General features: G+C 26.1%; 1 protein-coding gene across 3 annotated transcripts in view; it reads left to right on the forward strand.

Annotated features, from left to right (window-relative positions):
* The window catches only part of LOC114126242 (serine-rich adhesin for platelets), a 238,023-nt gene that overhangs the window by 123,077 nt on the left and 93,994 nt on the right, over positions 1-20,952 (forward strand). For all 3 annotated transcript variants that reach the window (XM_050198246.1, XM_050198249.1, XM_050198248.1), the window contains exon 4: positions 2,709-2,876. In XM_050198246.1, the coding sequence (XP_050054203.1) occupies positions 2,709-2,876 (168 nt within the window). The remainder of the gene's footprint in view (positions 1-2,708; positions 2,877-20,952) is intronic.

Raw genomic sequence — 20,952 nt, forward strand, 5'->3', positions numbered from 1 at the left:
ACTTTAATCGTACACTTATAGAATAATTGAAATATAAAAAATATGAATAAAAATAAACCCTTATTTTTGAAAATTACGGTTTTATAAATATTTTAGTTTTAATTATATTTTACATTTAACTATGTTTTACAAATTTTTTTAAAAAAAATCGGGCTGGTATTAACCGTAATCATTTAAAAAACTGAAACAAATATAATATATTATATATAAATATAATATTATCAATTTTTTTTTTTTACTAGCATCATTATAATTTTAATAAAATTATAGTTACCCTTCCCATGGTTTTAATTTATTTATTATTCATCGAAAACTATTGATTATTGGCTATATAGATTCTAAGCCATTGTACAATATACAGTTACTGTGACTATTTTATTATTAAATTTATGTCAACTGTTGCAAACAAACACAGTTAAAAATAAAACAGCACATAACTTATTTTAATAAAGAATCACGTAGTAAATCATATGAATACCTATTCAAAATATCGCACGGTAATTCATTCGTCCCTCATTGCTTCAGGGATTTAACCGTACAAAACATTTCCGTAAATACACCGTAATATTATTATTTTTTATTATTTCGCAAAAGTCCATTTATTCCGCCCATTTCTATGACATTTTTTTGTTGTTATTTTTTTTCCTTCACATTTCTAATAATATATCGCAAGATATCACATTGCCAGATTTCCTTTGCACCCCTCTCTGAAAACTATATTGCCCATTTTGGCACCAGGCGCGGGCTTTTCCATTCCCTCACCCACTGTTATATTATTACCGTTATTATTACACGTGTGAACCCGACAGCCGAAATGGGTGACAGAAAGTTACTTGGCTTTTTATATTATTCACGTCGACACGCAAAGTAATTCCGTCAAAACTGCACATGAAATTGCTTACGTTTTGGAAACCGAATTCCAGAGTCTGTAGTCGGTGCAAGTGTATAGTAACCAACTACTACCCGAACAACGTGTAACGTCCATTCGACTCGAAACGACTGTACTTTTCATACAATTTTCCGATTAATGGAAAAAAAAAAAATAATAATAAAACTGAATTTGTATTCCATGAAATATAATAATATAGAGGTAGGTATGTAGATGATGCAGATGATCAGCATCCCTTTGTAGAGAAAACGGTTGGATATTTTCGACTGTCAGCAATTTCACGGTATAGGTTTTGTCGTCTTCTGAATATGAATATGCATAGCTAGTAAAGCCTGTTTATAAATGTATTATATATGTGTGTATGTTATATATATAGGTATCTATAGTAGATACATAAACTATAATGTTATTTAGTATACACCATTGTCTGCGCGCGTGGGGACACTATATATGCGTGTGAATGGAAATTTCATACAATATGAAAAACAAGAAGATAAGAATAGCATGTCTCAACTCTTCACGTGACACTCCCGACAGTGTTATTTATATATACATATATATACGTGTAGGGTTATATGTATATATATATATACATTATATGTTATATTATTTATTATTATTATTGTACATTATACATACTGGTACGCCTTCAATGCCAATAACCCGACTGCACAAGATTTATGAGCATTTTAATGTAAAGCACTGGGTCGCCGGAATTCATAAAGGTACCTACAGAATTCTGCAGTAAAAACATTTATTATTAAATAATGCGGTGCTAAAATATGTTGATTGTTATTATTTTACGAAAACTGTGGCGTGTAAAAAAAAAATACACCACTGACGACGGTTCCTTGGATAAAGGCACAGTTTCTGGAAATGTCACCGAATCATAAACTCACTCACGGTGCAATAATGATTTCGTTAGGAAGACAATAGTGTCTCCGGAGAGACTTGGCAAAATATCAAAACCAAACGTACTTGGGATTACTGTCTAAATAAAATGTTTTCACCGCGACAAATGTTTGTAAATGTTACACATATACACATACAGTCGCACCCACAATTCCATATCATATTGTAATTTCAATTTATATGTTGTTGTTTTTTAAAATTTAAATATTAATTTCAAATATTTATAAATAGAATAAGTTTATTCATTATTACATCATAGCCACTTTTTGCATATCTTTATAATATATATGTTTGTATGTTTTGCATGGCACGCAGTAAAGTAATATTTTATGAGAATATAATATTATCTATAAGAAGAACAGCTAGCAGATTATTCTACAGTATTTACATTTAACACGCGTCGTTATGGAAACTTGTTTGTTTTCAAGGTCAAGACATTAGTAATACAAATACATTATAAATATAACTATCTCGATACTCCAATTATAAACTTCAATATATGTTGAGAAATCTATGCACAACAATCTTATTGATACCCAATCTCACTAAGTATGCACAACCCTAAACTTGGAATATTAACTCAAAGTTTGATGGTCTGCGTCTGCTTATAATAGTTTAAAACAATTTTAGTATTAAAATGTAATTTACAATTATTAGTATAACTAATAATTATGAATAGTACAATTGCTAAAATAATTATAATAGACAAAAATATTTTTAAAATGATTCTACATTCTCACAGCAATATGCATCAACGTAAAAACTTAGATCGTAATAAGTGGCAAGTGCCCTAACATTGTTTTATCAACTATCCTAGTATTTATAAGATATATTTTAATGATAAAAGGAATATTAACGTGCATAAATAGTTTTCACTTAAATATCCTTTATGATCTTATGTTTACAGGTGATGGTCAAAGTACAGATTCACCTGGTTTCGAGCTTTTCGATTCAGATAACGGCCACGATCTCACGCTATCGCCACAAACTTTTACTGCTAATACCACAGCTGAATCTTTTCTAGTCAACGACAACTCAAATAGCATAGGCATACCCGTCAATGAGTCTGATACAGGTAATGTTAATATTTTATCGTCATAGCAAATATTTTAACCATTTAAAAATTAAATATTAACAAATAACTTTTTACTCCCTAGAGAGATTTATAAAAACGTATTATTATATTATAAGTAGAAATATTTACTTTGTGACTGTAGAATTATGTCGGTACTCTTATATTATAAATTATTCCATTTGTCAAGTCAGATATTAGATAATATATATGTATAGTAGAAAATATAATTTAAAAGAAAAACTCAACGAGTGATAACAAACATAACAAGAATTGTATTTCAGTTTTTTTGTTATTTTATATTTTTGTTCTGTAAATAAATAGCAACAGTAGACAAATAACCTATTGTTGCCCAAAGATGTTTACAGTGTTCCTGGTTTTGTAAATATACTACGTAATACCTGTTTTAATCTTGATAACCCTAAACAATTATATTAAAATAATACTCAACAATTTAGTAAAGTCATAGTTTAAGCTGACGAAATTAAAATCAGCAACAAATATTTGCACTGTACTATAAAAAAATTAAAAAAAAAAATAAAAATATAATGTAGCATTTATAATGTTTTTAATTTTATATAATTTATTGAAAAATAAATGCTTGTATTCTATACTTGACATTACAAATAAATTTATATTCAAGCCATAAAATAAAATTATATTACAATTTGTTGCATTTATATATTATTACAATGAGTAACTGAATTAAGTTATATAACACGTTTTTTTATAGTTCAATTAATATAATCTATATTTCCTAAGTTGATATTTTATTCATGCTTTTTGAATTATGTAACATGACATTTTCATCTAAAATGTTTATTTTTTTATTAGCATTATTTTATATATATGATTGAAATTCATACATCATTTTTCATTTTTAGAGTACCTCTATACAATTTATATAATTCCTATATTTTCATCAACTTAATATAAATTTTGTGACATTATCAGTATTTGGGAATTACGAGTTTTTTTATGACTTCTGGGGATACTTTGATATATGTTTTTTTTATTTCGAACTGTATACCTCTCCAGTGCACCCGGTGTGTTTGATTACGAGTAAATTCTACACCACTTTTCCCTTCTCTCTCACACACATTCACACAATAAATACGTATAGCTCCAAAACAACTGCCGGGGGAACAATAAATAAATTTGGGGAAAGTTTTGGTTTTGGCGCCCAACAACCTTGCCCCCCTTCCTTAACACACCTCCCACGAATCCTTAGTCCATGCGTAATTTAATAGTTTCCATCCCACCCTATCTGGTGACGGCGGCAGCGGTGATTTAGCCTCACTCTGGGTTGCAGGACAAAAACTCATAATTCACGATATTGCCAAATGTATGTGCATGTATACTGAAACCCTCTTAAACACACCCCTTTTACAGAAATAGGTGACCTGCGACGCCAGAATTTCTAAACAGAAAGATTTTATGGAGAGAAAAATTATTGAAGATTCATGTTAGCAAGACATAATATTGAATTCAAACTCTGAAATTTGACCAAATATTGATATTAATAGCTAATAAGATTATCTACCGCAAATATAAAAATAGTTTAAAATCGGAAATAAATTATTTACATAAGTCACTCAGTACAACATGACATAATAACTTTATATATTACTATTTTTTGAAACAAATATTATCATTATGTATGATTTACTAAATATCTAAAAAAAAAGTTAAAAACGTGTAAAGCTGACATAGTATATTATACTAGTTATGATTCAAAGCGACATTCGCAATACAAATTTTCAAACTAAATTATTTAAAAATAGGCTTATTTAATTTTCAAAATTTATACTACCATTTTTAAACAAACTATTATTATAGTCTATTCTTACAGACGAAAATCTATATTTTTAATATTAAATTTAGGTAACTATACGCTAGAGATATTTTTCTTATGTATACATATATACATAATCTATTAAAATGGTACAATATTATGTTTGTTATACGCATATATGTACTTTGATAAATTTATTTTTTTAACATCTCTATTTTATATTGTCTACGAGTATTTCAATATTAATTTATTAATTTGTTAGTTTTTCCAAGTTTTCTTCGTGGAACGTTAAATATTTTAATTTTACCCATTTTATATTAATTTTTCATATTTTTTTACTATTTAGTCGTCATTACTTGCAACAAAATTCAGTTACCTATTACACATATATCTTAAGTATAATAATTTATTACACATTAAAAAAACTAAGTTAATGACTTGGCCATATTCTAAAAATAAAATAAATTTCAAATAAGAATTATTCGTCATTAATCTATTACAACAACAAAAATAAAAAATATATTTTTTTTTTCAAATTTAAATCTGGGTTGTAATACTATACTTCTAACATATTCTATAATATTATCAGGTTTTGGTAATCCCTTACAGACAACAGTTTATTGGATACAAGTGCAAACTACAAACTACTACATACAAAAAACAGTTGACATATTGGTTAAAGTGTGTGATTTTTAATATACACTAATATACAAGAATTGAATCCATAGTAGACAGAAAAACTATTTCAAATCCAAAAAAATAAACCTTTTAACATTTTGATGTGTGTGTATGTGTATGTGTATGTAAGTGTGTGTGTGTAATTTTAAACTGTCGACATTTGTTTATTTGGCTGTCGAAGTAGTTGATGAAAACTGTTGAAATTTAAAACGAAAGCGACATATTTGATTCTTCGGACTTCCTGTGATCCAATAAAAAACACGTAACAAAAACAAATAAAAGTGTAGGTTTGTTCAACAACTTTTATGATTTGAACAAATAAATCACATCCGTTTCAAAAACATTTATTCCGTTATCATTTAATGTATATTTATTTATGAAATACTATCAACGTTTTCAAGCAAACAACATGTTTTATTCATAACCAATATATTTAATAAATACTAATATAATTGTAATTGACATTTCATTTTTCGACGTTAAAACATTAAAATTGTTCCTCAAAATATTTTTTAAGAAATTTTTACAATATTGAAATAATATAATTTTATATTAACACATATTATAATAAAATAAAGTGCTTAAAACTATTATTATTTTGATCATGTTTATAGATACAAAAGCTACTTTAATCATTTATTAAAAATAACCTATTATAAATAATATACTAAAAATTTTTTCAATGTAAATATCAAATTAAAAATATATCTAAATGGTATCAAATTATCTTATTATCATGTATCTAGTTAAATTAATTTTTAGTGTAAATATAGCAACATGTGAACGTTTTTGAAATGTTGTGACAATAAGGTACTTAGCGCATAATTGCACTAAAAAAAAAAAAAAATACTTAAAAAAGTCACTTAAAGTAGCATTAATTAACGTCAACAATGTAGACGTATTTTAATACAAAAATTTAATTTTAAACTTGGATGAAAAAAAAATAAGAAAACTAAATAATAAGATAAAATAAAAAAAAAAAAACAGAATACTCTTCAACGCTACATCGCGGTGGTAGTGTGGGACCTATATATGTATGAGCATAAAACGAGCTGTGTGAAAACAGGTCACGTTGAATGGAACAAGGGACACATACATATACTATTGTGCACTCAACACGTCTTAGTTTAATTAAACGACAACCGTAGGTGGGCCACTAGCTAGCTAGCGCGGTGGTGAGGAACAGCAGACAGGTACTTGAGTCCATTGTCGGATTATTCAGATTTATTTAGGTTACGTGCGAGCTTAATGGCAAACGGTAAACAATGATTACCGACGAGTTTAGCGACTCGGAAACCTACGTTGTTCGAAGGGCTTTTATCGTGTTTAAATATCAGAAATAGCCTAGACAACAACCACTGAATCTGATTTTGAAACGGCTTTATTTTGGTCCATGAGACGAGTTGAATTGCATACTATATAATTGAAATGAACCAAAACAAAACCAACTCATTTTCGTAAATACAATATATAACTGGCATTATCTTATTGTATGATAAATATGACATTTTAAAATAACTAAATATAAGCCATTTTAATAACTAAAAATATTAAACAATACAACGCTGTATTTTTTAAATAACTAGAGCAGTTTAATTTTTCAAAATTTTTGTGTTAGAACTAACTACCATCTTGTGTAGAAAAAAATTAAAAGTAAACTCAAGTCAAATAATTCAATATTTGTTTTTAAAAATAGGTATATTAATATTTATAATAATAAATAAATAATTATTTTAATATAAATAAAGAGTGAAAATATCTATTTATTTGTTTATTTTTTAATCTAAAACTAACAAAAACATGTCTAATAATATGTTATAAAATATGAAATATGAAAATCTTTAATTAATTATTATTATTGATGAACAACGGAATCGATATTGTGAGCAAATATTCAATAACATTATACATTTATAAATCAAAATTATTAAAATACCATTACAGTATCAAAATTATATTATAATTCCAAAAATATAGATATTAATTTTAAATCCATTTATCAAACCTGTAAATTAAATATTGAAAAAAAATACTATTATTTGTGATAGTATTTTTTTAGAAATAAATAGTCATTTTTTTTAGAATTTTGGTCAAGATAGAGGAGAAGACAGAATGGTATATATTTTATCTGAAATGATTATACTTAATCAAAAATTCACAAAGTTTAAAATATCTTCTTTAAGTTACCACGTCATTATTTTTTTCAGTTAGTGTCAAATACTGAAAATAAAATTTATATTGACGTCAGATAATTGTAGTAATGTAAGTTGTGATCGGTGAAGAACAACGCTTTATAATATAAAACAAATTCCTTGCTTTAGTATATTTTAAGTAGCGAAAACTAGATTATTTATATTTATGGTTATGTAACAAAAATAAAATTCTTAATTTTGTATAATGAAAGGTTTTTATAAAATGTATAAAAAATAAATATATTAAGTTAAATAAATAATAAATAAAAGGCTATATTTATCACTCAGATAAATCAGCTACCTAGTTTATTATTTGTTAAATATTTATTACGATAGATTCTATATGTATAACTTTAAGAATAATGTTTATATTAATTATTATAAGAATTTATTGTTTTCAGTGCTTTTAATAAAATTTAACTTAAAAGTTTATTGAACATTACATGATGACTTTAATCACCAAGTAGTAGTTTTCTTCGCAAAGCATGTTTGAATAAAGTAAAATCTTCAAATAAGAATGGTTTTCAATTTATATAATCAATTTTCAATTTTCTTTTTAAATTGTTTACCTAAAAATATCAATAATAATAATTGTTCACTTAAAAGTGTTTAAAAAAATGTATTACAATATCCCACATCAGCTTTTGTTATATTAATTGTCCTTATAAAAATATTAAAAATTGATTGGTGCCGTATTTTTTTTTTATTTTAATTTTAAATTTAATTTTTTCAAAATTTACAAACACAAGTATTTTGAAGTAAAAACACTAAAAACATAAAATCGTTTACCTTGATATTTAAACATTTAATACAATATTTGTCATTAGTTTTCATATTGGAACTCAATTATTAGAGCATAGTTATTTTTTATATTGTCATTTAAAGTTTATATTTAAATAAAATTTCAATACATTTAAACCAAGAATAACGATGTTTATTATATTGTTATAATTTTAAAACATAATTCGTGGGGACATAAAATATATAAAAATATTATTAATTTTACTTCACTTAATGATATTTTCAAAATATGTAGATTTAATTTTTAAGGAATATTATCTATTGACTATTTGTACATGGACCTATTCATATAGTTTAAAAGTAAAATGGTTTTGACTTAAAAGTTAATAACAATTATATAATAATATGGTATACACTATACATTATTATTATTATTAAATATAAATAATATAATAAATTCAATATTTTTGGGAATCCACCTATAGGTGTTGTAATATTAATAGTAAAATAAATTACAGTAATAGAAATTTTAAAAAACATATCATGAATTTTACTTAAAGATATAGTCAGACGATTATCTCCTCTCATAATCGTTTTTCGTGTATTATGGTTTATTATTGATTTAAATTTATTATGTCTATTACAGTGGTTTACTCGACACCTACTATACAGAGCGGTACTCATTTTTCCAACCCTTTTAATCATTTATATTTAATTGTTGATAAAGTCTTGTGTCTTGATAATACAAATAACCATTTTAGTAAGTTATTCAACTACCAAGTAATTAACATATTATGTTATCATATTCATATATAGAAAGTATTTAGCATGTATATTAAAGTTATTGTTATGATAACATGTATATATTCTTAAATCGTCCATAATACGACAAATAGTGTGTTATGTTCAATAAGTATATTAAAATAATTATTTGTGACGAGTTTCATAATATGTTGAGTAGGAAATTATATTGCATTTATCCGGAAAACGTTTCAAAGGCTTGTTCCTAGATCCTTTAATGAACTTTGGAGGAGATGATGACCAAGTTATTCACGCATTATACATTAAATGGAACCTAGACTCTGAGGCAATATAATTAAGTCCTTTAGTTTCCATCAGTATGAATTTACAAGGATCTATAGCGTCGACCGGAAATAAATAGGCCCTTTAGAATCCCGACAGTGCATAGCCATATATGGAACACTTTAACCTAACCTATTTGGTAGTAACTCTAAATTTCAAGAAACTTGTGTGCTTACATGAAACTATCCTATATTTGAAATATAGAATAATAATATGTCAAAGCAGTTTCCAGCAGTAAATTAGTTACGTAAGAGATTGGACATTCAAATTATATACAACATACAATAATGCATTGAGTATAATATATTATAAGCCTTTGATCAAAACCTATCATAATATTAACAACAGTTTAATTAAAACCGTACATAATTTGGAAAATTAGTAGACTATTTTAAAATATTAAAATCATTTTATTTTATTTTTGATCGAATGTTCTTAAACATAATTTGTCAATTTTCAGAATAGTTTTACTAGATTATGAAAAATATAGTCAATCTGAGATGAGCCATGTAATTTGCTCTTCATTAACTTTAAACTTTCGATCGGAAGTACGAAAATGAATAACTTTAATAGTTTAATACCTCTAAACCATCTCAACTTTCATCCCTTCTTTACTTCCGGCTAATTAAACTATCGAACATTACGTGGAATAAATGTTCTTAGATAACAATCATTAATTGCTTTAGCCAATGCGTCGTTTTATTGTCTAATATACACAGAACATCTTTAGTACTGTTTCTCCAATAAAATATTCCATGATACGTGGTTGTTAATCATATAATTCAAACCTATGAAATTACCAAAACCAATATAAAAAAGATACTTCAAGATCACATATTGCATTAAGTATATTTTTATGTATTAAAGGAGCCATATTTTATAAATTGGGTCCTAACCCATAAAATACACAATAATAGGTACGAATAAAATAAAATAACAGTGACAATTTTCAACCAATTTGTATTAATACAAATAAAATTGTTCAGAGAAATTTCAATATCACATAAAACAAATATCATTCCCCTTTACCATTACCCTAACAAGGTTTTTGAAAATTTAATCAACATTCTCTACACAAAAATTAAATATTAAAATGTTTAATTGTATTATTTTTTTTAACTTTTTTAAGTATTTATTAATTGTGAATTTGTTTAGTATCTATTTTAACATGTCGAAAAAAACGTTCAGCTCGTCAAAAAGCTAAACAGTTTTATTTAATTTTCTCTATATAATTTATAATCACAAAATTTTAAAATTAATAAAATTATTTAAATTTTATTGTTAGAATAAGGTAAATTCGAAAACAACCTTGTAGTAAAAATGCATACAATTATTTTAGTACCTTAATCTTGAAAATGTAATGCAATGTTTTTTAAAATAACATAATCATTGTAGAACGATGTTATAAATCCTAATATTTTCAAAATTTAATTTTTAAACATTTTCTATAAACAATAAATTCTTTAAAATATTTAAAATCTATTTAAACTATTTACATAATGAATGATACGCATTCGAAACTTTTAAAATAAAAAAAAAAAATAAGATATTATAACTATAAACAATATAATTATATGACTTATTTTTGAAAAAAAAATTAGTTTAACATACCATCTACACTTACTAATACCAAATTAAGTCGCATGCAAGCAAATAGTTTATAATATAAAATACTTAAAGAGACTGTCGCAATGCCTTCAATTATAATCATTTTTTGTATGCAATGATGTCTCATTGAATTAAATAAATTGCATGGACAGTTGATAAAGAACTCAACCCGTAAAATACATTAGAAATATTTCTCGATTAAAATAAATAATATATAGTATAAAATAATACATATTTAAAAAAAATATCTTGAACAAGTCTTGGATAAAATTAAGAATAATAATTAAAGTTTCGTAAAATGTACTATCTTAACTTATCGAAAATAGTTTTAGTTGACCGACATCAATTATATCTGACAGAAAAGTCTCAGACTGTCAATTAATAATATAACTTTGTAAGGTAATTATTTGTATTCCTCTGGGATATAATTTTAATGTTTTCTGTCCTGTGTTAACTGTTTTATATTTATTAAAAACAAAGACCAAAGTCGTTAAAAAATGGAAAATTTTCAAAAATGATTGGCAAATTAAAATGAACTTACTTTGTATGATTCTCTGTACTTCATTTTAAACATAATAATATACAACGTTAATTTATTTTTAACACAATATTCGCTGGTGAGAATTTTATATTATGCAGTCAAATTCATTAAATCTTTGAGATATTACAGTGTACAGTGATTAAACATATTACATAATTCAATAATATATAGATGTTTGAAGAAAAAATAAATAGCTCTTCGACTGTCGACCTCTGTTCAAACGAAAAGGATAATATTATTAACTGTGCTGTCTGGTTAATACGTACATTGTATGGATAATAACTATTGTCGATGCCTCGAATGTCCTGCAGACGGTTAATTAATTCTAACCTCGTTTTACGATGAAGCATAATATCATAAAGTAGCCAGAATAAGCCTTTATCCTCTGTTAAATGTGTCACGATTAAGGCAACCACTGTGTCCGTTGTACCTAATAGCAAATATTTAAAAGTACTATGTAAAGCAAAATTACATCAAAAATGTATTTCCATAAAATGTAATTATATTCTTCTGAATATTTTTTTACCCCATAATCGTACTTATTGACATATTTCTGGTGAATGGTTTGTTTGTATTACAAATTTCAAATTGATCATTTTAGTTACATTACGATATTTTTAGCTATAGAATAAATCACTATACTGTTTTAAAATTACATACAGTTTGAATTTGTAATACATCAATTTACGTTCTGAACATTAAAACGTAATTTATAAAATGTAAAAAGAAAAATTCCAACTGTTTCAAAATACCTATATTCCACATAGTAAGGTTCATAAATGAGAATTTCATGATTTACATCTACAACGTGCAACAAACTTGTGAAACTTCAAACCCTATTTTGTCTGCTGCGAAATAGTGGTTTTAGATATTAATCGTTTTCGGGGTCATGAATTAACAATAATTAGGAACGCGACTCGATGGATTGTATCATATTTGGGGAGCGAACAAGTCTTTGTGAGATTCCGCAATATTTGTTTTCGATGAAACATCCCCCGCGCAACATTGCGTATTTAATCGTCCTGAATAGGACTAATTATGATAGATGGATAAATGTCAGGTGTAATCCGATCAACATTAAGCCCGAGTATGATTATTGTAGTTAATTTTTTCACCCGCTTGTCCAGTTAAAAAACCGCAAAACGGGGAAGTACTGTTATAATCAATTTGCATGAATTTATCTCTTTTGTAAAATAACATTTACCATATAAATTGACCGATTTTTATTTATCCATGTATACATGTTGTGTAGAATAAAATCCATTAATTAAACATTCATTGGTGACGAAAATAAAGAATTATAAATTTTTCAACGAATTTTACTTTTGATATTGTTGTTTTTACAGATACATTTAACTAACATATTGTATATACATACACATTTTATTTAGTCAAAGTTATAATTCAAAATACATTGTATACATGTTTAGGTATTCAAAAACTATTTGAATTACAATTACAATCATTTATATAGTTTATACAATTACAAGTAAAATTAAATCGCAATATTTTTTTTTTTTTTTTTTTTTTTTAATATCAAATAATAAACGTCAGTGATTATGTGAAATGAATGTGTTTAATTTAAAAAAACAAAAAAAAAAATCCTTTTTTCTGGGTTTTGCCGGTTCAGAGCCACTTTCCAACTGGACATTGTAATTAATGCATTTTACCCTCGGAAAAAATGAATGCAAGTGCTTTCCATTGGGAATCTAATAGCACCTCCTATAAAACTGTTCCTATGTATTAGATTCAAAAATATATAAATATTATTTAAACCAACAATGAATATTAACAAACGCTTAATTAAAACAATAAATAAAAAATAATATTATAAAGATGTATTTTATTATTCATATTTATGTATTTTTTGTCGGTTTCCACAATTCAAACATTGGCATCTTACTATGACAAATAAATATAGTTTTTTTTAATGTATACTCGTGACTTATATAATGAACTTTATTAAAAACATTTATTAAATCATTAATATTTAATATTAAATCTTTGCACATTCAATGTACATAATATTCATGTATAACATGATCACATAATCTAATAGTTCTAAGAATTTAGTAAAATAATTGGACTATGATGTTTCCTTTGTTTGAAGTGTCCTGCACAATATGTTATTTTTTTCCTCGAGGCTACTTTAGAGACAGTATGGGGAAAACGTAGAGTTTAGTTTAGCGTAACAATAATTTATTCGCGTCACACTCGTGTGCGCATTCCCACGTAGGTACGATGCATTTTTAAAACAAATATCGACTCGTTAGGGTCACAAAATTGAAAAGTAAAAAAAAAAAAAAAGGGAAGTAAAATAAAGTGAATTACTATATTCATTGGGCATTTGTATTTATATCGTTGTCAGGGACTTTATAATATGCATTAGAAACTGACCATCGCGTTTGTGATACACACATCGTTCGAGGTGCTACGTAAAAGTCCGGATTCGGAATTAATGCTTTTTCGAATATATTTAATTAAGCGAGACCGGCGTGATTCCCTATGGGAAATACTGCTACGCATATACATGTCTATCTGGTATACCTACACCACGTACGTACGCATACAAACACACAAGTATTATTATACATATACATATATAATGTATAAATGTAAATGTTTTAAACCCTCGTCGTTTGGTTTTGTGGTACGGGAAAGTAGGCTTTGTACATCAATATTTAACTGGAATTATAAACAAAAATATCATAAACAATAATAAAAGTAATAAAAAAAAAATAAGATTTTTATACTTGAACGTCTGTTTATAATAAAACTATTATTATTTTAATATATATATATATTATATTATTTATAAATGCATTTATACATTAATAAATAAGGTATACTTAAAAAATCTAAAATCGTATCCTATTTTACACCCTTATTTTTTTTAAATGTAACTATGATTTGGTTTGTTATACAAAATTTTATTATGTTTTATTATGTCGCGATGACTATTTTATCAGTAAAATTACATCATTTGGAAATAATAATATACTTCATACTTTTTAAATAAGTTACTTTAAAATTTCATGGATTTTTTTTTTTAAAATATCAAAACCGTAAAAAATGAATAAAAAACTGAAATTTATAGTAAGAAAATTTCAAAATTATTATTGTATTAACTACTAAGTAAATCATCATCCTTTTATAAATTTTACAGAATATTTGTATTAAGTAAATTTTAATTTTAAGCATTATAGGTATAACGTGAAGAGCAATATCGCAAAGTTTTTTCAATTATATCTTATGTATATTCAAATCAAATGTAAAATATGGTTCTAAACAAATTTTTTTACAAACGATTAAAGTTGTATATAAAAAATAAAAAAATAAAAACAGTAACCATAAGTACCACTTATCTATCTCAAGATCCACTCAGTGTTATTTTATAATATGATGTTAAAATTGTTTTGTTTCAAATCTATAACAATCACACAATCTTCCATAGACAAAAAGTAATAAGCGTTCAATACCTTATACTTGTATTTTAATATTTATTAAACATATAAATTAAAAAAAAAATTAAAATTCGTTTTAATTGAATCAAATGACCAATAAATGCATTAATTTCTATTTCTATTTTTCTATTTTAAGACTAATAGTATTTACACGAAAATTAATTTAACAGTATTATTATAGTACTTTCACAAAAAAAATCACTTCCATTCGACTAATGTTCAAATATATGTATATTCACCACATAATTGGATGTATAAAATAGTACACTAACGACATTTTACTGTTGTTACCTACCTATATATCATTGTTTTTCCACTCTACCACAATTCTTTATCGTGCTATAGAACAGTTAGTTAGTTATACTCTTGTACACGAATTTAGTACTTTTAGAATTATATTTTTATTTATTATCTTTTAATCATTATATTATAGAATTTTTAATTAAATTTTCAAACTCGGATTTTCATTGCAATTATAATATAATAAGTGAAACGAAAAAAATTGTGTGGAAACTGTACTGGTATTTATTTATTTATTATTACTATTATTTTTTTTTTTTTTTGTATATAACTTTATATTACTTAAAGTTTGCATGAAAGAATCCATTATTAATATACTTTTATAATTATTGAATACTTGTGTATTAAATTCTATAGTGTCATTAATTTTCATACTTATTTTTGTATTAATAAAAAAGTAAATTATTAAAAATATTGGAATAGGACATATTATATATTAGATATAGATATTACTATAAATACACATGGAATAATAAAGTATTTCTTTTACAATTTTACAAACATGTAGGTAAATTAAAATTTTATTCAAGGAAATTTAAAGTTTCATCATAATCCATTTTATTCATTATAGTCGTTAATTAAAATAAAATAAATAATTTAAGTCTAATCGTGAAATATTTTACTGTGCTAAAATTAGTTTATTCTAAGAATTTACTAAAAATAATTTGTTGAATTCTTGTAAATAATAATTTGTATCTTATATGTATGCAATTTAAATAAATAGCTTATTCAAGTATATGCAATTAAAATGCTTTTACTGTATTTTCCTCTTGCAAACATTTTTTTTTCTCAAAAATTTGAAATATTAAGAAAACGAAATTAATACTTAATCATAAGCTTGTCTTCATATTTTTGGGAAATTAAATTATTTTTAAATTAACATAAATGTATTTATTTAATGTTATAAATATATTGTTGTCTCTTTTGTTTCCTAATTATCATTATTTTTAGTCACTCAAAATAATTTAAATTTCGTTTTAAATAATGTTTTCTCGGAAAAAAAAATATTAATAAAATTCAGAATATGCTTTCAGTTGTTGTTTTATAACAATGTTCTAACAGTTGTATTTTTAGGTGACTTGACAGAAATGTTGAATTTTATAGACCTTAGACAAATATTTTCTCTAAGGCTAAGATAGTGAATTAGTTGGGGTTGCGTTTAAAAGTTAGAATGCTGATGTTTTCCAATGTTTGTCAATGAATGACAAAGTGATGTCTACATTCTCTGACAAAGTTACCGAACGAACAAATGTAATAGGTTCGTTGTTAACATAACATATCTATGTGAATTTTGAAGTTGTCAAAAAAGTTTATTTATTTTTAGCATAACAGCGAAATAATTAAACTTAGAAAATTTTTAAGGTTAAATATATTAATATTGAAGTAAAATTCAACAAAAAAAACATTTGTTTTTTTCTATGTGATTATGACGTAATTAATTTAGTTAATTATGACATATTTGTAAAAACTATACAAGAAACTCTGGCGTAAAATAAAAAAAAATAAGTGGATTAACGTTATAGATTTTAATTTGAAAATGAATATTGTATTCAATCGATGTTATAGTGTAATAGAGTAATAATAACTTTATTTATCGACTGTATTTAGCATACGAATCAATAGTATAATATCTTAAAAACCTGCACTTAAGTAATATATTTTATCATTCATAATGAATAGGTACGACTTTGGTGATGATTAATTATTGTAATAACATCATGGTGATGTAGATTCATAAAGTCCATCGTAATGTATAAGAGTAAACACATTGGATCGAATCTATATATTTGTAAACGTATAATATTATGCCCTATATCATATAAACATTCAAGGTTCTTATATGTTAACACCCACACATGAACATAAACACGACAAAATATAAACAAAACGCCTTTGTGTCTGACCCTGTTTTGATCTTAAAGATACCATATACATAGACTCACGTTATTATACGGCCATGGAGCAATTTATGTTTGAGAACAGTGTACGGAGTACCAGAGTCAACGAACCCAAAAGTTTCCATTGCTTCGCTGTAGGATTTATGTGGTTTGTGAAAGATACTTAAAAGCGGCGCTTAAATCTTGCGCTGTCGTCGCTGTTTAAAACCCAAAATATAAGAACTGTACGCACGCGAACAAGACCTTTTCCGGTGAATGGAGATTTCCCAGGTTTTCAATAAATCTTTCTAAAAACTACCAACATTGTCGACTATGACGTTTCTAATTCAAAACCCACGCCATACACAAGAATATATTTTATAACAATAAAAACGAAAATCAATGTTTTTTTTTATTATTATTATCAGATATATAAGTATAGACATTATATAAACGAAAAGACCCAATATTACATAATACACGTTGCATTTAAATATTTGAATCAGATAAACTAAACGACCGAAATAAAAATAATGATCATGTGCTCGGTAAAAACTCACTAAATCGTTATAGATTACTGCAGTCGGAATTGAAAAAATTGTGTTTTTTTTCTCAACGAAAATAATATATAAAAAAATCCCCCTACACTTATTTCAGAGTTCCCCGCCCCACCACTAGCTCAAAAGAACTAAGTTCGAAAGCGGATAAAAACGTCATTGAACGAATCGGCCAAAGGAAACGGTCATTCAAATCAAACGAGAGTATTAAAGGCTGGCATTCTTCTTCTTTGAAGGTCCGAATCAATTCCGATCGGTTGAATGAGATAAAAGTTCCAAAGTCCAGTAATATAGTTTCTTACCCTTCATCCCCAATGCATATATATATATATATTTTTTTTTTCATTCGAAAAGTTTTTTTTTCTCCGCGAGTCGGAGGGGCCCGACTAAAACAAATTACACTAATGGACTGAGCCGTGTAGCTCAGTCAGCAGATATCGTATAAGATAATACGGACCGGGAGAATGATAGAGAAAATAAGAGAGCGGATAGAATTTTACAAAAGACCATCTGTATAAAGAAGCTAAGATAACCGTTTATGGTGTCGAAAAATACGTGCCCTTGATGAATGCCCTTTGAACGATAACTCGAAAGACTTATTTACTGTCCAGATGTGACGACGATTCATTAACGTGTTCAATCGATAAATAGAAAATTCAATGTGACAAACATAATCATAAGTACATATCATACAGTGCACTGTTTATAAAACTCCATAGTTTTATCTTTTGATGTTTTCTCGTCTTTAATACATTCATTTAAAACTGTATAACGTAATTCAACTACGCCGTTTTTTATAAACATACATTAATTTGATGTGTTTAATTAATAATACTACGTATGATTATTTTTTTAATTAATTTAAATATTTATATGATGCAAATCTTATAACTTCATCACTGTAGTTTGTGTGTGTGAGTGTGTTATATATTTAAATTCATGGTGTATTGAATACAGCATAATATGATTAACAAAATAAAATCATTTTTGTATTGTCTCGTTCACATTCGATATAATATTCCAAATTCCAATGAAATTCACGGAAGACGAAATTCGAATATTATATTATTTCGTCTCGATATTATTTTCCTACTGTTCCTTCGTCATATCGATATATATATTTTTTTTCTACGCTTTTTCTCGCATCTCATTTTTATGTTTTCTCCCCCATATCCGGGTCATATCTCGAAAAATAATATATCCGTTATGCCACGCGCTTCCAGCCACCTGGCTCGTTAATCTTCCGGCCAACAACACGCGATTACACATACAGCACCGTATATAATCTACAATCCCTCCTCTACCCGTTCCGTTTCACCGTAAATATAATGCAATATATATATATATATATATGTATAGCGAGTGCTATTTTTTCCCCTTTTCGTTCATACACATACACACACACAAACACACGTGTATATATATATATATTTCTTTCTCGGGACCGAAGCTTTTTGCGAAGTCCGATGAAGCCCTATTGTTTTACGAGAGCACGTACTTCCTCGCACGGGAAAAAAACATTGTTACCCGAAAAATGTTATCTGGAACACTAGCCACCATTTGTCCATACACATACACTCACACACGTATAAACAACGAACGGTGAAACTGCCGCTGACTATACTCCACCTCCGTATGTACTTGCGCGTTAAGGCAGGTTGAGGTGTAAGGAGAGAGGTTTTACGAGCGCCATAAATGAAGGCGTACAACGGTTATTGTGGACGGGTGGCGAGTCGTGTATAGACATCTTTTAAAATATATACCGCATTGCATTGTGCGTGTTTTGCACCGTAAGGCATAGTCCATATAATATAAAATATATAATATTATTATACACACGCACACGCACACATATATAAATTGTCAGAGGGAAAATAATCCTCTGTGTCGCACACTCCGTTTTAAATCCCACGCCGCTGTTACCACTATAAACACATATGTGTTATGTTAAGTATAATACGTTTCATGAATTTAATTTAAAAAAAAAAAAATAGCAATAGATATTGACTAGAAAATTTGTCCTGTTTTATAAACTGTATAATTTGTAGACGACCAAATAAAAGAGTACGAAATGTCATAGTATTATAACGCAAACAATTTAACCTTATGTAGATACTCTATTTAATATTATAGATGTATGTTGTACTAAAGTCGAAATTAATACATTCATATGACAGGCCGTGGTTATTAACCTAATTTGAAACCTATGTAAGAATACAATTATTTAATATACTTAACTTCAGCCTAGCTGAGTATACATTTTAATATTTTATGCACTTAATTTCAAAATTAATAAATATTTCAATCAGACAATTTTGTAGTTCAAATATGTGAAATAATAAATGGCGAATAGATGTCTTATCAAAAGCTCGTACAAATTACATCAATACAGTTTTGTACATTTATATTAGGAATTGTTTTTTTCTTATTATTTTCGAGGTCCAAATAGGTCATTACTATTATTGATTGTCAATAAAATTACACATAAATTACAAAAAAAAACGATTTGTAGCATGTCACCGGCAAAACTGATAATAATTGAGTTTTAATGCGATATGTAGTAATATTGCAATTCATAAATATAAAATATATATTATATATACGTAAAAATATCAAATTAATTTTTTTCATGCATTTTTGCATTATATATTTCATTTATATGCATTTGATAAAATATAATATCGATCTATTATTATGATTTTTAATTTGTTTAATAAAGTCTAAAAATGAAAATATAAATAATAAATAGGTAAAAACTGGCTAAACTCGATTAGTTATGTCATTATGCTGTCCAAAAATGTTATAATAATTGTTATAATCTTATACTATACCAAAATTCTGAGCATAGACTTTAGATATATTAAACAGCGTGTCAGTTAGATATTTTCTATACAAAGAACAATATATTATATTATATATGTAGTCTTATATCACCAATCACGATGGTGTAGTTTATTAAGTACAAAGATGATTTATTTTATTTTTTAAATATACGCCCAGCATATAGATATGGCGTAAACAAGAATTTACGATTGTAATCGATCATCATAATGACGGTCTAAACTCATTCAATTTCGAACGACCTAATAAAAAACGAAAAAAAATTCTCTTTCCGCGTTATTATCTCCAATGTCATTGTTTTACTCAAATTCATGTATATATATATATTATATACATATATTATACGAGTATACAAGTCATACACAGATTAGATATATAAATACATATATATTATATCATAAG

Source organism: Aphis gossypii, chromosome 1 (genome assembly GCF_020184175.1).
Source record: "Aphis gossypii isolate Hap1 chromosome 1, ASM2018417v2, whole genome shotgun sequence".
NCBI lineage: Eukaryota > Metazoa > Arthropoda > Insecta > Hemiptera > Aphididae > Aphis > Aphis gossypii.